The sequence below is a fragment of the Meles meles genome, chromosome 9 (assembly GCF_922984935.1).
Source record: "Meles meles chromosome 9, mMelMel3.1 paternal haplotype, whole genome shotgun sequence".
Taxonomy (NCBI): Eukaryota; Metazoa; Chordata; class Mammalia; order Carnivora; family Mustelidae; genus Meles; species Meles meles.
The window spans coordinates 14,996,295-15,017,181 of record NC_060074.1 but is presented as its reverse complement, the minus strand read 5'-3'; the positions used below and the strand labels follow the sequence as shown (position 1 = coordinate 15,017,181).

The window sequence follows — 20,887 nt, the reverse complement described above, 5'->3', positions numbered from 1 at the left end:
GTAATGGTCGAGTGTGTTTGGGCAAAAAATAAAATAGACACATAATTCATTTATTCCATAAAGTGAATTTTCTTCCCTTCATCTCAGCAATATCCCTGTTTTTGTAATCAACATCTTCATATCTTTTGTGTTCTGTTGCCACTTATTCCAAATTAGCCTGCTTTGGGTCATAGAATTTCTTGGATAGATTTTTTTTTAAATAATCTTTTCACGTGTATTGAGGCATAATTCATATAAAGGATAGTTTTAAAATTTATTTATGTATGAATTAATAGGATTTTATTTATTTGTTTGACAGAGAGAGAGAGCCAGAGAGCATAAGCAGGGGGAGTGGGGCTGGATCCCAGGTCCCTGGGATCATGACCTGAGCCGAAGGCAGATGCCCAACCGACTGAGCCACCCAGGTGCCAATTTTTTTAAACTGAAGAAATTTTGCTGTGTAGAGACAGTAGCAACTGGAATTATCAATAAAATTTTATTTTATTTTTTAAAATATTTTATTTATTCATTTGAGAGAGAGAGAGAAAAAAAAGAGCACAAGCAAGGAGAGAGGCAGGGGGAAGGGGAGAAGCTGACTCCCCACTGAACTGGGAACCCAACATAGGTCTCCATCCCAGGACCTGGACATCATGACTTGAGCTGAAGGCAGACAGTTAACCAACTGAGCCACCCAGGCACCCTATGAACACAACTTTCTTTTTTTTTCTTTTTTACTTTTTACTTATCTTTAAAATTTCCTTTCAGTGTTCCAGAATTCATTGTTTTTGCACCACACCCAGTGCTCCATGCAATACGGGCCCTCCACGATACCCACCACCAGGCTCACCCAACCTCCCACCCCCATCCCCTCCAAAACCCTCAGTTAGTTCTTCAGTGTCCACAGTCTCTCATGTCAACACAATTTTAAAAGCAATATTTACATTCATAAATGAACCATAAATTTTACCTATTTTATTTGACTGTAATGGAATTATTACAAATGGTAACATCTTTATTGCAGGAAATATTATAAAATAATTTAAATTCATCATAACAGTTGCATCACTTACATTGTGATTTTTCACCATTTCTCAAAGCATTTTATATTATATATATACATATATACAGATAATATATAAACAATATATGCATATACATATACATATATGTATATACATATATACAATATATATACATATGCATATATATATTATATACATATATGTATATAATGTATGTGTACATATGTATATATATAATATATGTGTATATATATACTTTATATTACTGCACAGATATTATATATCTGTGAGGAAATATATCTGTGAGATATTATATATCTTTGAGGTATATATATGAATTGATCTTTGTTGCAGATATTATATATCTGTGCAGTAATATAAAGTAATATAAAGAATTTTGCTCCTATTATGTCTAGATCTGCATTAAAATGTAAGAGTAGTTAAATATAGAAAATTGATCCCAAGCTGCCTGTTGTAACCATTGTGGCCACCACAATAATTCCTGAGTGCTTCTAGTTCATTAATCGGAACCCAAAGAGAAGAAGGGAATGATTGCTGAGCACTGCTGGGAAATGATATTTCATTATGCAAGAATCTATTGTGTTTATGCTACTGAGAACAAAGACTTGACAAATTAATTTATCTATTTTATCTACTTGCTCAAATCCTCTTTCCACTCATATATTCTTCTGCAACGTTAGCAGGAGCGCAGTCTACAAAGCTTTAGAGCACTTAGATGCAGTCACATTTTATTTCAAAGATAAAAGACATGAGATGTGAAGTACTTCCCCGAAGCCTGAGCAGTTGAGAATAATGTTGAAAGTTTAGTTTCACTGTACAAATACAAATACTGGCCACTAAATCCTGATAGGACACCAAATCCTGATTTACTCATGTGTTCTTTAATATTAAGTTTTTTAATGGATTAATGATATGTGGGCATTTTTCAAGCATGGGACCCATTATATATATAATATCCCTTTATATATATATAACATGTCTTTATTCATCAGTTGATGGATACTTGGGCTGTTTCCATAATTTGGCTGTTGTAGATATTGCTGCTATAAACATCGGGGTACAGATATCTCTTTAAATTGGTATTTTTGTATTCTTCGGTAAATACCTAGTAGTGTGATTACTGGATTATAGGTAGTTCTATTTTTAACTTTTTGAGGAATCTCCATCCTGTTTTCCAGGATGGTTGTACTAGTTTGCATTCCCACAGTTGGTAGTTAGTCTTAAAGAATGAATTCTTCTGAACTCCCTGAGCCTCTGGTAATCATATGCTTCTCAGGCTGTAATTTCTCTGTCCATTTGCAGTCACAATGGAGCCAAGTCACAAAGGAGTCCAAGTTACGCTCAAGTAGATCGCCTGGATTCTACACATATTTTCCCCTGTCCCCATTATGGAATACCAGCTTTACTTTTTCCTAATGATCTGGATCGATTACTCCTCACAGGGTGGCGACTCCTTGCCTGCTAGTCCTTGCACAAAAGGAAACCAAAGTTAAAAAAAAAAAAAAAAAAAGAAACCAAAACGTCCAGGAAACAGCTATATCTTAAAACTCATTGGGACTCTTGATGTGTTTTCTAATAGAACTGTGCCCCTTTGGGGGACTAGAACCCCAAAGAATCTAGATTTGTGTGGCTGGGAAGCACAAAGTCTCCTCATGGATCATTAAGAGTAAAAGTCAGAGGGGTGCCAGGGTGGCTCAGTTGTTAAGCATCTGTCTTTGGCTCAGGTCATGATCTCGGGGTCCTGGGATCCAGCCCTGCATCAGGCTCCCTGCTCAGCGGAGAACCTGCTTCTCCCTCCCCCTCTTGCTCCCTCCCACTCTTGCTGTCTCTCTCTGTCAAATAAATAAATAAAATCTTAAAAAAAAAAAAAGAGTAAAAGTCAGAGGGCTTACTTCTGCTCCCACCCCTTGATTCCCAGACCCGTGTTTTATTCTATTTGGAGCCATACACCATGTAAAAATCCTTGACTCAATGAGAATAGTAAATCCTGAAGGACAGCTCATCTCTGTACAGTGTGGCATCTAAGCTGATGCTTCAGCAAATTGTTCCGCTACTTCATCAAAATGGCAGCTTTGTGGGTGATGCATGTGGTAGGACCAGTGGATCCCGTAGTCATGGGCTGTCTCCAGCACCAAAATCAAGTGGGCTCTTTGGTCCAAGGTGATGTTATGTGGGATCCCTTGCCAGTGAATCAAATACTCCATGGTCCTTAAAACAATGGTGCTGGCTGAGGTCCTGTAGACACAAAAGGTAAAAATACATGTCTGTTCCTATGAGAACGGATCTCTAGCTCTTCCAGAATTGAAGGATCTAAAATAACTAACTTGCCAGCAAGTGGCCCATTGAGCTCTTTGAGGAATGGTACTGAGTGCTAAGCATTGATCTTTGTTGCTGGTAAGTTGGACGTTCAGTGGTGGCAATAGCTAGACCAGCCTCGGTAAATGGAGGGTTCATGCTGCTGAACCCATGTATAGCCTCCATTTCTGTCATTGTGGCTATTTCTTCCATGTACCATTTTGCCAACTCTGGGGTGGCCAGTGCAGGGGCTACCTGCCGTTAACTGGAATGGTTGTTTTATCCACTTGATCGTTTAATGCCTCTTTCATGGTGGGTGGGCTCTTAGTGTTAATATGTGACTAAAGATTTTAACACTTCTTTCCCACTCCCACGTGTCCATCTACATACCTCTTAACGCAGACTCTTTTGTCCTCAATCTTAAAATCGTTCCCCATTCATGCCTCTGACCAGCTGGCCAGGCCTTTCATCCCGCCCATGATTCCATATATATTCTAACCTAGGGCCTCTTCTCTTTCCACACTAAGTGAATGACGAGGTGCAGCACTCAAGATCTGAGACTGAGATGGTTTTCCCCTTGCCATTGTCTTTCAGGACCATCCGTAAGTAAGGCTTCAATTCACCTGCTACCCATTTTTGGCTTTACCCACATACAGTGTCATTTCATCTATAAATCAGGCTTCGGCTTTTTATTCCTCCTCCATCTGGTCATACAGGATCACCTATAAAATAAAACGTCTCAGCTGAGGAAGGGGCACTGGTACTAGAGTAGTGAATACTTTGGGGATCAAGGTTGCTTGCTCATGCAACTCGCCTCTGCCCTGGGGTCCTTAAGATTTGATGGCCCGACAAGACCTAAATCGATGATCAGTGGTACTGGTAAACTAAGTCTTTACAAGAAAGGCGTTCACTGTCATTTTGTCCTGGAGATATCTTTTCAATGATGTTTGTACAGCAACAACATTAGAAGGTAAAGATGGTCTTCCTTTGGAAGAGAAGGCAGGTTTGCTTACTTATCAGTAGAAGTCTCCTTCCAGGGCAAAGGTCAGACAGGTTTTCTTGCAGCTCGTTATAAAAGATTCAGCTTCCCTAAACTCAGAGTCTTCAGTTGTGAAAGATTGTGAAATGTGTTCTTATGATTTCATTTAGCTTATAGTTGTTGGTTTGACATTTAGGTCTGTCATTCACTTTAAGTTAATTTGTAAGGTAAAGGTAAGAGATTATTTTATTCCATATGGATAACTAGTTCCAGCACCATTTGTTGAAAAGACTTTTCTTTTCCCCACTGAATTATTTTGATACATTTGTGGACAACTAATTTATCATATTATGTATGGATGTGTCTAAAGGGCTTCTATATTATTCCATTCATCTACTTGTCTTAAAAAAAAAAAAAAAGATTTAGGGGCACCTGGGTGGCTCAGTGGGTTAAAGCCTCTGCCTTCGGCTCAGGTCATGATCCCAGGGTCTTGGGATCGAGCCTTGCATTGGGCTCTCTGTTGAGCAGGGAGCCTGAGTCCTCCTTTCTCTGCCTGCCTCTCTGCCTACTTGTGATCTCTGTCTGTCAAATAAATAAAATCTTAAAAAAAAAAAAGATTTTAGAGAGAGAGTGAGTGGGGGGGGAGGGGTAGAGAGAGAGGGAGAGAGAGAACCTTCAAGCAGACTCCCCACTGAGAGTGGAGCCTGACACAGAACTCAATCTCAAGACCTTGAGATCATGACCTGAGCCAAAACCAAGAGTTGTATGCTTAACCTACTGAGCCAACCAGGCATCCCGAATAGCTCATATCTTTTAAAATATTCAAAATTAAATTCTAACTTTTGGATATGGATAGAACTCAGATTTTCCTTTAGCAAACACCTTTTCATGCTGGTTAACTTGCTGGCTTACTAGCTAAAAACAAAATGTTTCATAAATGATACACATTCCCATTTCAAATCTCCATGTTCTTTTACTGTCTAAGATTTGTGGACACTAATTACAAAGTGAAACTAACTATATCATTTTGTAAGGAAATAATTTGGCTCAAGTAGCGAAAGAGAAAAGAATGCAAACTGGTATCTTTATTGGCTTTTTATGTTCATTACTGTGTCAGGCTGAATAATGGCACCCAAATATGTCCTCATCCTAATCTCTGGAATTTGTGAATATTATCTTACAGGGTGAAATAAAGTCACCTTTGTAGATTAGGTGATTATGCTAAGAATCTTGAGTTGGGGAAGACCAATTTGGATGATCCATGTGGGCTCAACATGATCACAACAGGCCTACTAGGAGGGATGCAGGAAGAGTCAGAAGCAGAGAAGTTGGCAATGGGATGATGGAATGAAGCTTTCAAGATGGAGAAAGTGGCCACGGACCATGGAACATAGATGACCATGAGAAGCTGGAAAAGGAGAAAGATTTTCCCCAACAGAGCCTGCAGAACACAGCTCTGCTGACACTCTGACCTTAGCTCAGTTGAAATTGATTTTGAATTTCTGACCTCCAGAACTGTAAGAGGGAATTTATGTCATTTTAAACCACTAAATTTGTGCTAATTTGTTACAGCAGCAATAGGAATGTAGTATAATCATCTTAAACGAAATGGCATAAAAGGAGAAGAGCCAAGTTATCTAATGTTGTGATCAATAATACCCATCAGTTAAATATTATTTTATAGTAAAGGTAACCAGATTCAGGGCATCAGCTATTCACTTCAAAGCAAACTTACTTTGCCTCTCTTATTAAGATTACTCCTTGCCAAGATAGAGATTTTTCTTTTGTGAAAGATAATGTAAGCAATGAGCTCCTTGAATAAGATTTGTCTCTATATTTTCCATAGCATAATATGTATCATATATTACCTTAATAATTTATTATTAACCTTTTAGTACATTTTTATTAAGAACCCCATACTTGGGCACCTGGGTGGCTCAGTGGGTTAAGCCTCTGCCTTCGGCTCAGGTCATGATCTCAGGGTCCTGGGATCGAGCTCTGCAGGGAGCCTGCATCCCTCCTCTCTCTCTGCCTGCCTCTCTGTCTACTTGTGATCTCTGTCTGTCAAATAAATAAATAAAATCTTTAAAAAAAAAACAACCCCATACTTGTTACCTAATATTTTAAACATATGGAGCAATAATCTGGATTCTTATAAATAATATGTCAATTGGCCTTTCATTAAAGTGAAATTAAAATTGTTTTACAATGGTATATTTCCTTTTTAAAAAATTTTTTGGTTTATGATCTTATGAATTACAACCTACCTAACAGCCATCCTGATACATCTCATCATGTTTCAGATGACTGCCTGTGTCTGCTCTGATTAATGATATGCTAGGCTTACAATTGACATTCACAGGGCAATCAATGATCCCGCATTTCCTTGTTCTGATTTTTATTTTTTTAGTAATCTCTACACTAAAGTGGGGCTCGAACTCATGACCCTGACTGAGATCATGTCGCATGCTCTTCCAACTGAGCCAGCCAGGCGCCCCCAATAGTATATTTTTAACCTTGATCCTTTAATTTCATTTGATCCCTAAACCATCATTAATGTTCTATTTTATACACAAAGTAATTGAAACCAGCTCTTTAGTTCCAGGTACATGCCCTTTCCATTATATCAGTCTATTAGGCACATAAGATAGTATCTCAGAATCTTGAACAATATTTTTTTTTTTAAGATTTTATTTATTTATTTGACAGAGAGAGATCACAAGTAGGCAAAGAGGCAGGCAGAGAGAGAGAGAGGGAAGCAGGCTCCCCGCTGAGCAGAGAGCCCGATGTGGGACTCGATCCCGGGACCCTGAGATCATGACCTGAGCCGAAGGCAGCGGCTTAATCCACTGAGCCACCCAGGGTCCCCCTTGAACAATATTTTTGATTATAGATCAAAATTTCCTGCTTCAATACACTTAAAAAATAGCAGTGACCCTAGTACACTAGTACATTAGGATCTATTGAGGTATGTAAGACAACTGTGAGAAATTAAAGAATGATGTTTGTCTTTTTTTTTTTTTTCATCCATTTATTTGACAAAGACACAGAGCACAAGTAGGAGAGCAGCAGATAGACGGAGGGGGAGAACCAGGCTCCCCACTGAGCAGGGAGCCTGATGTGATGCTTGATTCCAGGACCCTGGGATCATGACCTGAGTCAAAGGCAGACACTTAACTGACTGGGCCACCCAAGCACCCGAAGAATGAAGGTTGTCTTAAGAAAAAAACCACTAGAGGGGCGCCTGGGTGGTTCAGTGGGTTGAAGCCTCTGCCTTTGGCTCGGGTCGTGATCCTGGGGTCCTGGGATCAAGACCCGCATTGGGCTGTCTCTGCTTGGCAGGGAGCCTGCTTTCTCCTTTCTCTCTGCCTGCCTCACTGCCTACTTGTGATTTCTGTCTGTCAAATAAATAAAATCTTTTTTTAAAAATGAAAAAAAGAAAAAACCACTAGAAATTAATATACTGCTTGCTATGGTGTTACGGACCAGTTCACAAAAGCAAGGCAGTCTTAAACCTTTTACTGATCTGGCTTTGACTGTCCTGTGACTGTGAGATCTTACCAGATGAAATTAATGCAGGAAATTTCCAATTCTAGCACCTTCTTCAATAAAAGTGTAGTATCATATATTGATGGCATCAGGCTAGAAAAAGGTTAATGTTCATTTCTGTGTGTTGTTACTCTGGATCTAGACAAACCTAGATCTACGGTCTAGAAAGACCCTGACACAGAGCTTGGATTCTGTTTTATTATGGATTAGGACTTATTAACGAACACAGGAGGATTAGGTCAACATTTACACTGTCAAAAGTTGATGAATAAAAGATTTAATTATGTGAAAGGAAAGAAAGTTCAGGAAAAAAAGCCCAGCTTAATGTATTATTCAATGAACTACAAATGGACATCTCTTGCTTATGACTATTTCCTGAGGGGGGAAATGTAACAAGTTTCTGAGGTGGCTTTAAAACCAAAGGCATAACATCTGCTGTTATAAATAACAAAAACTGGTCAATTAACCTAACATTTATCTTGTACACACAGGACTGCAGAAGAAATTCTCATACGAAAGCAGTGATCAATTTGCTGCTTAACAAAAACTGTATTTAATCTCTTGCTCACTCAAATAATTTAGCCAAGGCTTAATTCTAATCAGACTATGATGTGAGAATTATGAATCAACTGAAGAAAGTAACATCATTTTTTATTTGATTTGAACCCATTTTCATATACAAAGCTAATGTATTATGTACAAAATAAATGTATATTCTTAAAAACTGTTAGATACAAATATCCAAAGGACTAAAAAAAGTGCAAAATTCTCAATTATCTTCAATCATGCTATACAGAAACAAATCAAAAATTAGCTCATATACACACACTGAAAATTTTTCAAACACAATGTAACAAAACAAAACATACATCTTATATATTTAACCTTAAAAAGATGAGGAAGGAAAGAATGTATTGCACCAAATTAACAGTAACTTCATTATAATGAGAAGACTAATCAAAATTATTTACACATCTTTATTAAAAATTTTCTCAACTTTAAGACCTTTTTTGGCATACAAATATTCACTGAGTCACAGTTTGCACAGTCAATAATTAGATATAAATAAGGCTTAATATTCTCTTTTTCATGGTCAATTCCAGTAGAATAAATGAGGACCGTTTAATGATAACTACACAACTTTTTGAATTCCTTAAATATTTAAGTAGCAGCACAATTTGCAAGTATTTTTCATTAAAACAAGTAATTCTGAATTTTCAGCTATCCTCCTCTGACTATGTGCATTCACATGCTTTCAAGTCATTGTCACCCTCTACGAAACACTGAAATGTTCCTATTTAATCTGGGTCCCAGAAAAACCAACATAAGAGACAAATCGTATGTGGTTGATATTTTTCTGTCTTAATGGATTCATTTTTACAGCAGTGCATCTGATAGACAATGTCTAGCTAAATCTCTGATTATTTTTTGCTAAATTTTTTGCTCCAAATATATAAGAGCTAACAACTGGGGGAAGGAACACCATACTCCTTAGGAGTTTCTGAAGAAAACAGACCAGCCATACAGTTTCCTAACAACTCTTCTTATGTAAAGTAAAGCTAATTATAAGACAAACAGTATCCACAAGTATTTTTGATGGTAGTATTTTTGAATCACAGAGATTCAATAGTAACATATTAGAAGAGGGGAAAAAGTCTAAAATGTAAAAGATCTTTGACAGCAAGATCTATTATAATATGTCATAATTTTAGAAGAAGGTAGAAACTATGATAAATACTTTTAAAAGCAATGAAAATCCCAAAGGAAAAAAATAAAGTTATTTTCTTTAATCCCTATGTAAGAAATTAAGAGGCTGAATTTTTTCAGTTAGGTATAACAACTGGTATCTCCTTACCAGAACCACTTCTAAAGTGTTTATGATTAATATGATTTTAACATTCTGAAGAGCAAAATAATGCCAATCACAGGTAAGTTTTTTCCTTCAAAATGCAAGACAGGCATTTGTTCAATTTATAGGTTGAGCCCATGAAATCTTTTTTTTTTTTTTTTGAGCCCATTAAATCTTAAAAATGCATTGCTTGGATAGTGTAGGAAATGTTTCCAAGGGAAGGAACATCAAAAAATAGCATTTTAACTTTAACTAGTTAGTACCCTGGCTACCAGAGAACCTCTGGTTTTAATACTTATTATTTTGAAATATATTATTACCAAAATAAAATTTTAAAAGGTCCAATTGGAATAAGACTCTTTAAAAAGTTTATATTTTAATCAAAAAAATATAATTTTATTTTTCAACCCTACCTAAATCCTAACTTTCTATTCTTAAATTACAGTGCTACATTGTAATATTACAAATAGCTAATCATTTTGTACATTCAAAAATAGTTATACATTTTAAATGAGACTGCCATCATATTATAAGTGGAAAAACACACACAAAAACACCCAAAACTCCACTAACAGTCAACTTTGAAAAATGAATGGGTAATTCAATGACAGAACTGTGCTGTTTTTATTGTTATTATGGTAATATTTGTAAAATAACTTTCAAAGGAAACATTAAAAATCTATACCACAGAAAACAAATGTTATATTAGTGACTTTCTATTTGTTCTTTTCCCTTGAATTTTCAGTTTATAAGATTATAGGCATTAAGACAAAAGTAAATACAATTGTATCTCTGTCCTTTCATTTTTCACTACAGCCATTAGCTTCATAGGTCTAAATCCTGTAATATGTTTAGAAATCAACCACGTGACAAATGTCAGTGAGATAATCTAAGATATGTCTGATGAATTATGTACTCTAGCGAAAAGTATGTGATAGCCACTTTTAGACAGGTTTCTTATACTGAAGAAAATCACACAACTCCTATATCTAGGATGGAGATTATATAATATATATATACATATATATGTGTGTATATATATATATATACTAAGGATGGCTTTATATTTTTAACATAGAAAACTGCATCATTTCCAATATAGGCCTAAATATCTTAAATGTTAATGCTTTATTTTCCGTAATATTAGGACTTTTTATATGAAAAATTTAAAGATTATTTCCATAGTGAGAAGTCATTAGAAGTACTTAGGGAATATATCCAGTGCTTTTTAATTAGAAAAATTCTAACGATTACTACCTTCAAGGCTATAAGAGACCCAAACCTAGCATTTGGTAACTCGTGCTTTTTATTAATACTTTAAAGTGTTAAATAATTCACATACACAAAAGATTCACTGACAGTCACTAGGAACTAATAAAAGCAAACAGACACTTTTTTGGAAGCAAATTTTAGTTATAATATTCAAATGTGAAAGGTCTGAAGAAAGTTATAATAATAACTGAAAAGGAAATTTGAGTGGTTCAGTGGCAAGCAAAACAAAGACAAGAAAGCCATTCCGAACAAATTTTAGAAAAATGTCGCCAAGGGGTGCCTGGGTGGCTCAGCGGTTAAGCGTCTGCCTTCTGCTCAAGTCATGATCCCAGGGTCTTGCGATGGAGCCCCGCATGGGGCTCCCTGCTCTGCGGGAAGCTTGGTTCTCCCTCTCCCACTCCCCCTGCTTGTGTTCCTTCTCTCGCTGTGTATCTCTCCGTTAAATAAATAAATAAAATCTTAAAAAAAAGAAAAATGTCTCCAAGGATAATGATTAAACCTATTTTCATACAGGCCTGTGCATAAGCAATTTGACTTATAAAAATAAGCAGATATAATTTCTATTTCTTTCCTTTTTTTTTTTTTTAAAGATTTTACTTATTTATTTGACAGAGAGAGAGAGATACAGCAAGAGAGGGAACACAAGCTAGGCGAGTGGGAGAGGGAGAACTGCCATGTAGGGCTTGATCCCAGGACTCTGGGGTCATGACACCTGAGCTGAAGGCAGACACTTAACAACTAAGCCACCCAGGCGCCCCTGACTACGTCTATAGTGTAAAATATTTTAAGACTTAAAAATCCTGAGACATAATTTTTTTTATACTAAGAGATTCAGAAAGTCCAGAGTAGTGCCTAGACTTCTGTATATTTATAGAACTTCATAGAGAAGTCTGATCTGCAATCTCAATGAAGAAACACTGGCTTAGAAAATTCTAGATTCAAATTAAAGAAGTTGGGGCCAGCATTTTAATAATATTGAAATGATGACTAATAATACTATATGGCTGTTGCAATAATGTCATGAGAAAAAGCACCACCAAGATATAGGAAAGTTCTTCAGAACAATGTTCTGGGTGAGGTCAAATTCTAAGCAAAGCAAATCTTGGTTATATATGATGAAGGAATTAGGCAAAAAGAATATTGAGGACGGATATTTGTTGGGAGTGATAAAAATATTTAAGATTGACCACTTACTGGGAAAGAACAGAGTCAGCTGATTAAAGTAACAGTAATTAGGATAAGCTAGGAGTCTGGGTGATAGAGGAAAGCAAGAGATTAGATTTAGAAAGAAAAAGAATATAAATTCATTGTATCAGTTAAAAATTTTATCCCACAGAGAGGTGTAGGAACTTATTTTTGAAGACAATTGTATTGATGTATTTGAAAAGACCAACCTTCACTCATTCACACACACATCCTATAATAGTACATGTAATATATATTATTTAATATTTATATTTAATATAGTTCATGCACTTGCATCTTTTCACTTGAAGGGTGATAAAGACAATGCTACTCATTTTATAAATGTAAATATATAAAAGGAGTTAACCTCTTTAAATTTAACTAAAAGATTTCCATTAGTGATTTCTTTAGTAACAACAATAAAAATATACTTAAAGGCCATGTGTCTATCATCATTAAATAAAAATCTGATATTCAAGTTAAAAAATTTTATTTTCTTAAAGATTTTATTTATTCAATTGACACAGAGAGAGAGACAGATAGCAACGGAGGGAACACAAGCAGGGGGAGTGGGAGAAGGAGAAGCAGGCCCTCCCAACCAAGCAGGGAGCCTCTATTACGGGGCTCCAGCCTAGGACTCTGGGATCATGACCTGAGTCGAAGGTAGACGCTTAACAACTGAGCCACCCAAGGGCCCCTCAAGTTAAAATTTCCTCGGCCTACTCTTATTCAAGTAAAATATAAACAATCTTAGGTTAAGATTCGACTCTCAAATCTAAATTCTAATTAATTATGAGGGTACATTTACTCCTTCAAATGCATAAAACTAATTTTCAATACCAGTTCTTTAAGGATAATTGTTATATGCCTTACATAGAGAAAAAAAGGAAGCCTCACTGACATTCCTTGCTAATGACATGAATTCCTGGCATCTTTTCTTTCCTACAAAAAGGATGGGACCTAAAAAAAATCGCTGTGACGTAATGGAAACTAACAGGTAGAAACTTATTAATAGCTGACATGAGCTTCACAGGCTTAAAAGATTTTAAGCCAACTGGACAAGCTTTAGTTTCATCATATACTTTTCTAATTTTCATGCCCTGATCTATTTTTTCTTTTCTCCTCCAATTTTATCTAAGCATCACGGAATACTAATTGGAGAGTGAAAAATTGGTTCTTTATTCTCTAAATGAACACAGTTATTGTATGTTTTAATATCTGAGACCTCACTTTCTAAGAGTAAAATCATTATCCTAGTATAAATCTCTACCACTAGGGTGCTGAGATCTTTCACTGATTTCCATCGTCACCAGTGTCAAGAAACAACAGCAGATGAAAATTTCCTTAGATAACAAACTTCATAGCAGCTAAGTTATACTAAAATCACCTGTTATTCTATTCTAATCATACCCTTGTTCATTTCTCCCATTATATAAATAGAAACATCTTCTGTGGATAACATCTAAATATACCAGGATCCCCCAAAGTATATCTTTCCAGTGATTTTATCTAGTCATTTTTAATTCAGTGGGCTACACTGTTTAGAAGAGGTTTATATTTTTCATAGAGAGGTTTATATTTTACTCTATTTGCTTACTTTAATAGCTAAACTCAAGTTCCATTCCTCTAGGCTAGTATTAGTATTCTTAGGTTTTCCTGAAAAGCTTATATTTTTGGTTTTTACTTTTTGGAAAGCCTTCCATTAATCTAAGGAAGCATTCCACAGTTCTGAGGATCTACCGTTAGTCTACGTAGGATATTTATCTTACTGTGAACGAAGGGTCTTCCATTTGTGCTATAAAATGAATACTGCTTGTCTGGTTCTTCCATCTAAAGAGCAGCAAAGTAAAACACCATAAATTTGGGAATTTTGCCCTGAAAAGTTAAACTTCTTTGTAATTTTTATAAGCATCCACCCAAAATAATTCCAAAACCAATATTAAGTAACCTTAAAAATAAAGAAGACATCCTTATACCAAAATCTCCAGATGAGTAAGCAAAAGAAAAATTTCCAAAATTTTGAATCAGAACAGTTAAAAAAAAATCAACATTTAAAATATCAAAAGTCAATCATGTTGGTTCTGATAACTTGAAACCTCCTAAAAAATGTAATATAAAAAACGGAATGAAATAAATAGAAGCAACAAATTTCAATAAATAATTATCCCTAGTGACTTGTTTTGAGACATTTTCATCACAAATTTCTTACGTCCTTAAAATGGAAATTTTCACATTTATATATGCTCTATTTTACACTTGCTACATTGGTTTATTTCAGTGCTATTTATCTAAAACATAACCGTTTTTTGTTGTTGGTGCTGTTTTCTTTTACTGAACAAAGCAGGGGATTTTAAATAATTGGAATGAAAATTCTTTTATAAGTTATTAGTCCTGACTCAAACAGATCACATCTATTCAAAAAGCTTCCCTAAACTGAATCTTGTACTTCTCTTAATTGTTTTACTCACTCATAGGATTAAAGAAAATGGTATTAAATACTGTGGACAACCAAAGAAAAGAATTACAGAGGGCAAGTTTCTTAAAGATGCCATTGAGAAGACAACTAGATGTAAGGAAATCTATGATTTGTGGAATAAAAAGGAGTATTATAAGAAACTATTATTGTGAGAAGTCTTTTTTCCCCTTCTGATCACAGACCCCTTTATGAAAGCCACAAATGCACTCCTGAAAAAATGCAGATAACACACAGAATTTCCATACAATTTCAGGGGATTCATAAATTCCCCCAAACCCATGGAATCTCAGATTAAGGACACTTATAGTTGAAAAAGCTCTCTGACTTAACTCAAAAGATGACCTTATAAAAGCACTAGGTTTAACAACCTCTTTGAATTCCAAAATAAATCTATCAGCTTTTTACTTTAAAATATTGAACATTAAGCATATGTAATACTTAACTACATATAATAAAATTAATTATAATCTTAAAAGTTATACATAACATGAAATAGAAATGTTTTTTAAAAATTACTGTATCTACATGACAAGTTTAAGTGATACAAATCTTTTCAATTCACTTACCAATCACATGGAAGTCATAGGTAAAAATGTTAATGTATTTGGGTATCATTGCTAACACTTCTAATTACGGGGAAAGACAGTATTTGCTTAGTAAGGAATAAGCCAAGAAATTTTGAATTTTGCAAATATAAATTGTGTTGCACCTGTCAAAATCATAATCAGCATTTTTCCTTCATTATACTACTAATGAAATATATCTGCAAAATATATCTCTTGTTTCTCTTATTCCTACTTAACCCTTATTATTTAAGCATAATAATGTACTTCAGTAAGTTCTCATTAGTAATATGCTAAGTAGCAGTGGAATGACCCAATGTACCGGTTTCAACTGTCTTATATCCAACTTATCAGGAAAACCTGGAATTTACATTGAGTTTTGAAAATCCAAGTGTGCAACAGATGCCTTTAAAATATTACCCCAATCAGAAGTTCCATAAATAAACTGATGAATTTTTAAATATGGTGGTCAGTAAATAGGAAAATGATTAAATAAAGAATACAATAAAAGCCATGTCTCTCAACTGTCCGATCATCTGTACTCTTCTTAGAAATACCTTACTTTTTGCTGTTTAGGATAATAATGGAATTATATACAAGTTCTTCATTTTTGGAAGTTTTTTTCCCCAATGGATCTAATGATCTTCAGGAATGAACCACAAATCTAATTCAATTGCATTTTCTCAAATCCATCTTGGTGTAGATCAAGAATTAGTCAATAAGACTGGATTCAATGATAACCAGAAATTTTTAAAGTGGATAATAGTACAACCAATGTCTTTATATACACATAGCATACTGAATTTTGGTAATCCCTAAGTGATTTTCAGTGATAAAAGCCCAGATATATTTCAGAGAGTTGAGAGATGTGGTTAAAGTGCCAAAGCAATAAATCAAGTTTCATTTATCCATGACAGAAGGTGGAAAGAGTAATCACTTGAAATCTTGAGTATTATATTCAGTTTCTCCAGCTGAAATCTGGCTGAGTCGCTTGCTAGATCCCCACAATTTTCGAGAAAGCTGACCTGAACGCATCTGTTTAAAGTAATTCAGAGAAACAAAGAATAGATGTTATTAAGAAAAAAGAAAGAAAAAAAAGAGTAAGTGAAATTGATATACAAGACACCGATTCTGTAGAATGCAGAACGTAGTTTTGTTAACAGAATAATTAACATTTTAGTGATTCGTGATTAATAATAATTAAAGAAAGGCTTTTCTATGTTGGTTGTCTTTCAACTGAGAAAGGTCTAATGCTAATGTTAATTCTAAATTTTATAAAATTAAGTGTCCCAGTTTGTCCAAATTACCAGAGTCCCTTTCTTTATAAATTAACAAAACCAGGTTTTATATGCAGCTAATGAATTGCTGAACACTACATCAAAAACTAATGATGTGCTAAATGTTGGCCAAATGAACATAATAAAATTTTTTTAATTAACAAAAGTATATTTTACTACATTAAAATAATCTTCTGAAATTATACTTTAATAAGACACATAAGTTGAGTATTTTTGCCTCTTGTATTTTAAGTAATATTAATGCTTATCACAAGGGTAAGAAGAAAGTAAAATAATGTTTAGATGAAAAGAAAATAACTTTAGGATATTTTGATATATAAGAATTTCAAAAAATAATATTTAACAAGAGAATGATAAAATGTGATTTAGAAAACAAGAATAGCCTCAGTTCTCTGAAGATAAGAATCACATTTTGTCCATCATTAAATTTTTACCACCTGCCACACTTCTCAGAATATAGTAATTATTAAATATTAATCCAACTGGTAAATAAATTCCCCCCTAAAAGTGCTTAAATTTCTAGGTAGGGCAAAAAAAGAACCCATGTGGGAAACATTTCTCAGTCTAAGCATATGATTATGATGTCAGAATTACTTTCCCAAGTGCAACCTACTTTTTAATGGTGATTAATCTGCCACCCCTTTTCAATGGTTATCCTTCTCTAAGGTACACTTATTGAAGGGATAAAAAAAAAAGCAAGTCTCATGCAAAGACACTTTGGGATGCTTGTTTTACATTTTCATTTCTAGATGTATTTCCAGAAACATTGTTTCCATTACTCTATTACCACATTACCACTTTATTTATAAATCAAAATTTTGTACTGAGGATGTAACATATAAAACTGATGACTTAGAATACACATTAATCAAGATTTTGATCTTTTAGATAAATTCAGATATTGAAATAATAATCTTTTCATACCTAAATCTTGATTAAATTTTGATACTGTCATATACAATTATATATCAACTATGCAAGATTCTAAGTATTCAATTATATACTAGAGTAGAACTATACTTCAGCTGATACATCCAAAGATGTAAAATGATAAATACTCCTATTCAAAATCTACACATAATTCAGATTCCCTGTGTTGTAGACTACATAAATCTTTCAGTGAAGACAAAAAACTTATTTAGTACGTAGTACAAAACATTGACTGAGGCCTATGAAATGAAGCTATTTAGGGTTTTTTTCCTAATCAATCTTTAGAAGAAAATGCGTGCACATAATGGCCACTTCACTTAAAAAAAAAGATCAGTAAAATAAAAAAGTGAAGCATACCCGGTGAAAAAAGATGCTTAAAATGTTTTAAATATAAGTAAATACCAAGATATGGACTTGCTGACATTGTTTGGGGGATTGTTAAACTAAAGGTAAATGACAAAATCAATTTAATAAGACCTCTGTTTTGTTACAATAATATCTTGAAAAAGAGTATAAGAACTAACAAAATCTTAAAATATATATAAAACAAAAAGGTCCCCATGATCCGTGGTAGATTTATTAAAACCAGTGACAGTGTGTTATTCACTAGTGTCTTCTCTTGAAATGATTCCAAGAGATGCCATTATTTTAGATTTCTCAGAAGAGACTGATGCAATCAGTACAAATTTATAATGCTTAATATGACTCTATATAATAAAAGAAATTTTCTAGTGCTCGCTTCGGCAGCACATATACTAAAAAAAGAAATTTTCTAGAAGAATCACTAAATTACTTGGAATACAGCCACTAAGTTTTCGAAAGAACAATACCAGATTTATGGTATCTGAATATTCAGTGACTGATAAGCCACTGGCAAATCTATAGTTAAGTACAAGAAACTCACTGAGAATTAAGCATATTTATTCTGCTAATTCTGGTATTCTTGTTGAAAGTAAAGTATATAGTTTTATTGTTGGAGTCTGTATTTCATTTTTTATAAAGGCTTTTATGTATTAAAAATCCAAGTAGTGTCTTGAATCTAGATTTGGAAAGATAGATAATAAAAGAACTTCCTTATTCATACAGAATGATAGAAACCACCAAATATGTGCTTTCAATTATATCACAATATAAACATCACTCTTGAATATTAGATTTATGCCCTTTTCATTTACTGCCCTTTGAAAAGTCAAATTTGGTTTTTAATTTGTTCATCCATAATGGAGACTTCTGATTCAGCTGGAACAAAGGAGAACCAAAGGAGTCCCCAACAGTATGGGAAAAGAAGTTCTTGATGCTGTGTTTTACCTCAGCCGGCTTCCCAACACCCACTACAATCAATTTGCCATCTTCTAATCCTACAAGAATATGGCTGAGTTCTTTGATGACACAAACACAGTGGATAGGCATTCGCATGGCTAATGGGTTCGTGCTGAGATTCAAACTAAAAGAGAAATAAAACACACACATAATTACATGGATACATAATAGATTCAGAGAATCTTATACCTGGAAGATAACCTAATGATCATCTGATTCTGCATTCTAATTTTACAGATTCAGAAAGCCTGAATGACTCACATAAGGGCCCACATTATAGCATTACTTAAAATACACACTTGTTTTTTTTTAGTCTCAACATCTGTTTTTCTTCTAACCATATATATGATCTCTCACGAAATGATTTTTACCTTGTTGATTAAGAAGTTAAAGTAGAATAAAAAGGAAAAAGTTCAAAAAGTGTTTGTGTGCATGTTGGGGGGTAAGGTTGATAAAACTGTTCTATTTGCCTTGCCTTAGAAGATGTAATATATAAACATATAAGATAAAACATAATAAAATAATATATAATATTTTAAAACAGAATGATATAAAAACATAACATAATACTCAATTATGGAAAATGTCCACGGCTTTTAGGATTAAAGAATGAAGAATCCTCTGATGTACACACTATGTTTGGACCAACCTGCTAAAAGATCTCATTCATTTTTCTGATCTGGGATTCTCTTTTTTTTTTCCCTCACTACTGATCTGGGATTCTCTTAACAATACCATAAAAGAAAATGTTGGAAAGATATGATTCAAATTGGGACTCAGTGTTTTACTGCTGGAGAAAGAATGACAAAAGTAAGAAGAGAATTACAAAAATGGGGAAAGGATGTTGGTACAGAAGTGATTCTGATATGAATGTGGTAAGAGAGAACATCCTGGGATCAGGAAATGATTTATAAGAAAGGTTTGGGAGGGGCCAAGACAGTCTCAGGAATATAAATATAAATATAAACCACAATAAATTTCTTAAAAATGGAGGAAAGGATATATTTGGGAATACAAGGAATAATAGTGCTTTGTATATATGTTAGTAAATATGAAGAATATAAAACTTAAAAACATATCCACTATTTAAACATCCTTTTCCTTTAGTGCTTTAAATAATAAGACTCCCCACCAATTTTACATATACATATACACAATCATGAACAGATACATTAGCCTTAAAATTACTTTAGTTTGTTTTACCACAATTAAAAAAAAATTTTAAGACCTAGCTGTAGTTTGTAAAAATTCGAACTATAATTGAACAAATTTACAAATCTATAATCCAGGCTTGGCACGATGAAAATTCTTTTTCTGGCTTTTAAAAAAAATTTTACTATACTGAAATACACATAACATAAAGTTTCCTACATTTTAAAACATACATCTATATTTCATTTACTAATCCAGAAATAATTTAGCTTCCCAAATTTTTTTCAGAGTTGTTAAAAATGACACATTCACAATAAATGATAAACTTTACAAAAGATTAGAAATCTGTGATTGCTGATTTCCACTCTAGGCTGCAAGTATTACTAACTTTTCTTTCTTTCTTTCCTTCTTTTTTTAAGATTTTATTGTTAAGTCATCGCTACATAAAACATGGGACTCGAACACACAACCCCAAGATCAAGAGTTGCATGCTCCAGTGAGGTGCCCCTATCACCACCTTTTCTTAAGTGAGACTTCAAAGAATCTTATAATTTACCTGTGGAGATTTCTTATGGACAGGAAGCCTTGCAAGCTGCCCGTGATAATATGTTCTCCAGTGATACATATATCTGATACTTGTTCTGTCAGGACTTGGGATCCTAGATACTTGCCATTTATGGAAAACAGATGTAATGCATTCTTATCCTGTAAAGATTAGATGAAGAAAATTTAATGATCTCAAATGAAAATGGAGTTTTAATACTGGCAATTACAACTGTGACTATAACAGAATGACTACTGGATTTAAAAATTTGAAATAAACATATAGTTATGTTTATTTTTTATTTTTATTATTTTTAAAGATTTTATTTATTTGACAGAGAGAAACACAGCAAGGGAGGGAATACAGGCAGGGAGAGTGGGAAAGGGAGAAGCAGGCTTCCCACCGAGCAGGAACCTGGGATCACAACCTGAGCAGAAGGCAGCCACTCAACCA

The 20,887-nt window shown here is 34.1% G+C and overlaps 1 protein-coding gene across 2 annotated transcripts in view; it reads right to left on the bottom strand.

The window, feature by feature from the left end:
• Nucleotides 1-16,093: 16,093 nt before the first annotated feature.
• Nucleotides 16,094-20,887, bottom strand: part of NBEAL1 (neurobeachin like 1) — a 181,512-nt gene continuing 176,718 nt past the window's right edge. For both annotated transcript variants that reach the window (XM_046018684.1, XM_046018685.1), the window contains 3 exons: nt 20,447-20,595; nt 18,727-18,862; nt 16,094-16,225 (listed from right to left, as the gene is read on the bottom strand). In XM_046018684.1, the coding sequence (XP_045874640.1) occupies nt 16,124-16,225; nt 18,727-18,862; nt 20,447-20,595 (387 nt within the window). In that variant the 3' untranslated portion in view covers nt 16,094-16,123. The remainder of the gene's footprint in view (nt 16,226-18,726; nt 18,863-20,446; nt 20,596-20,887) is intronic.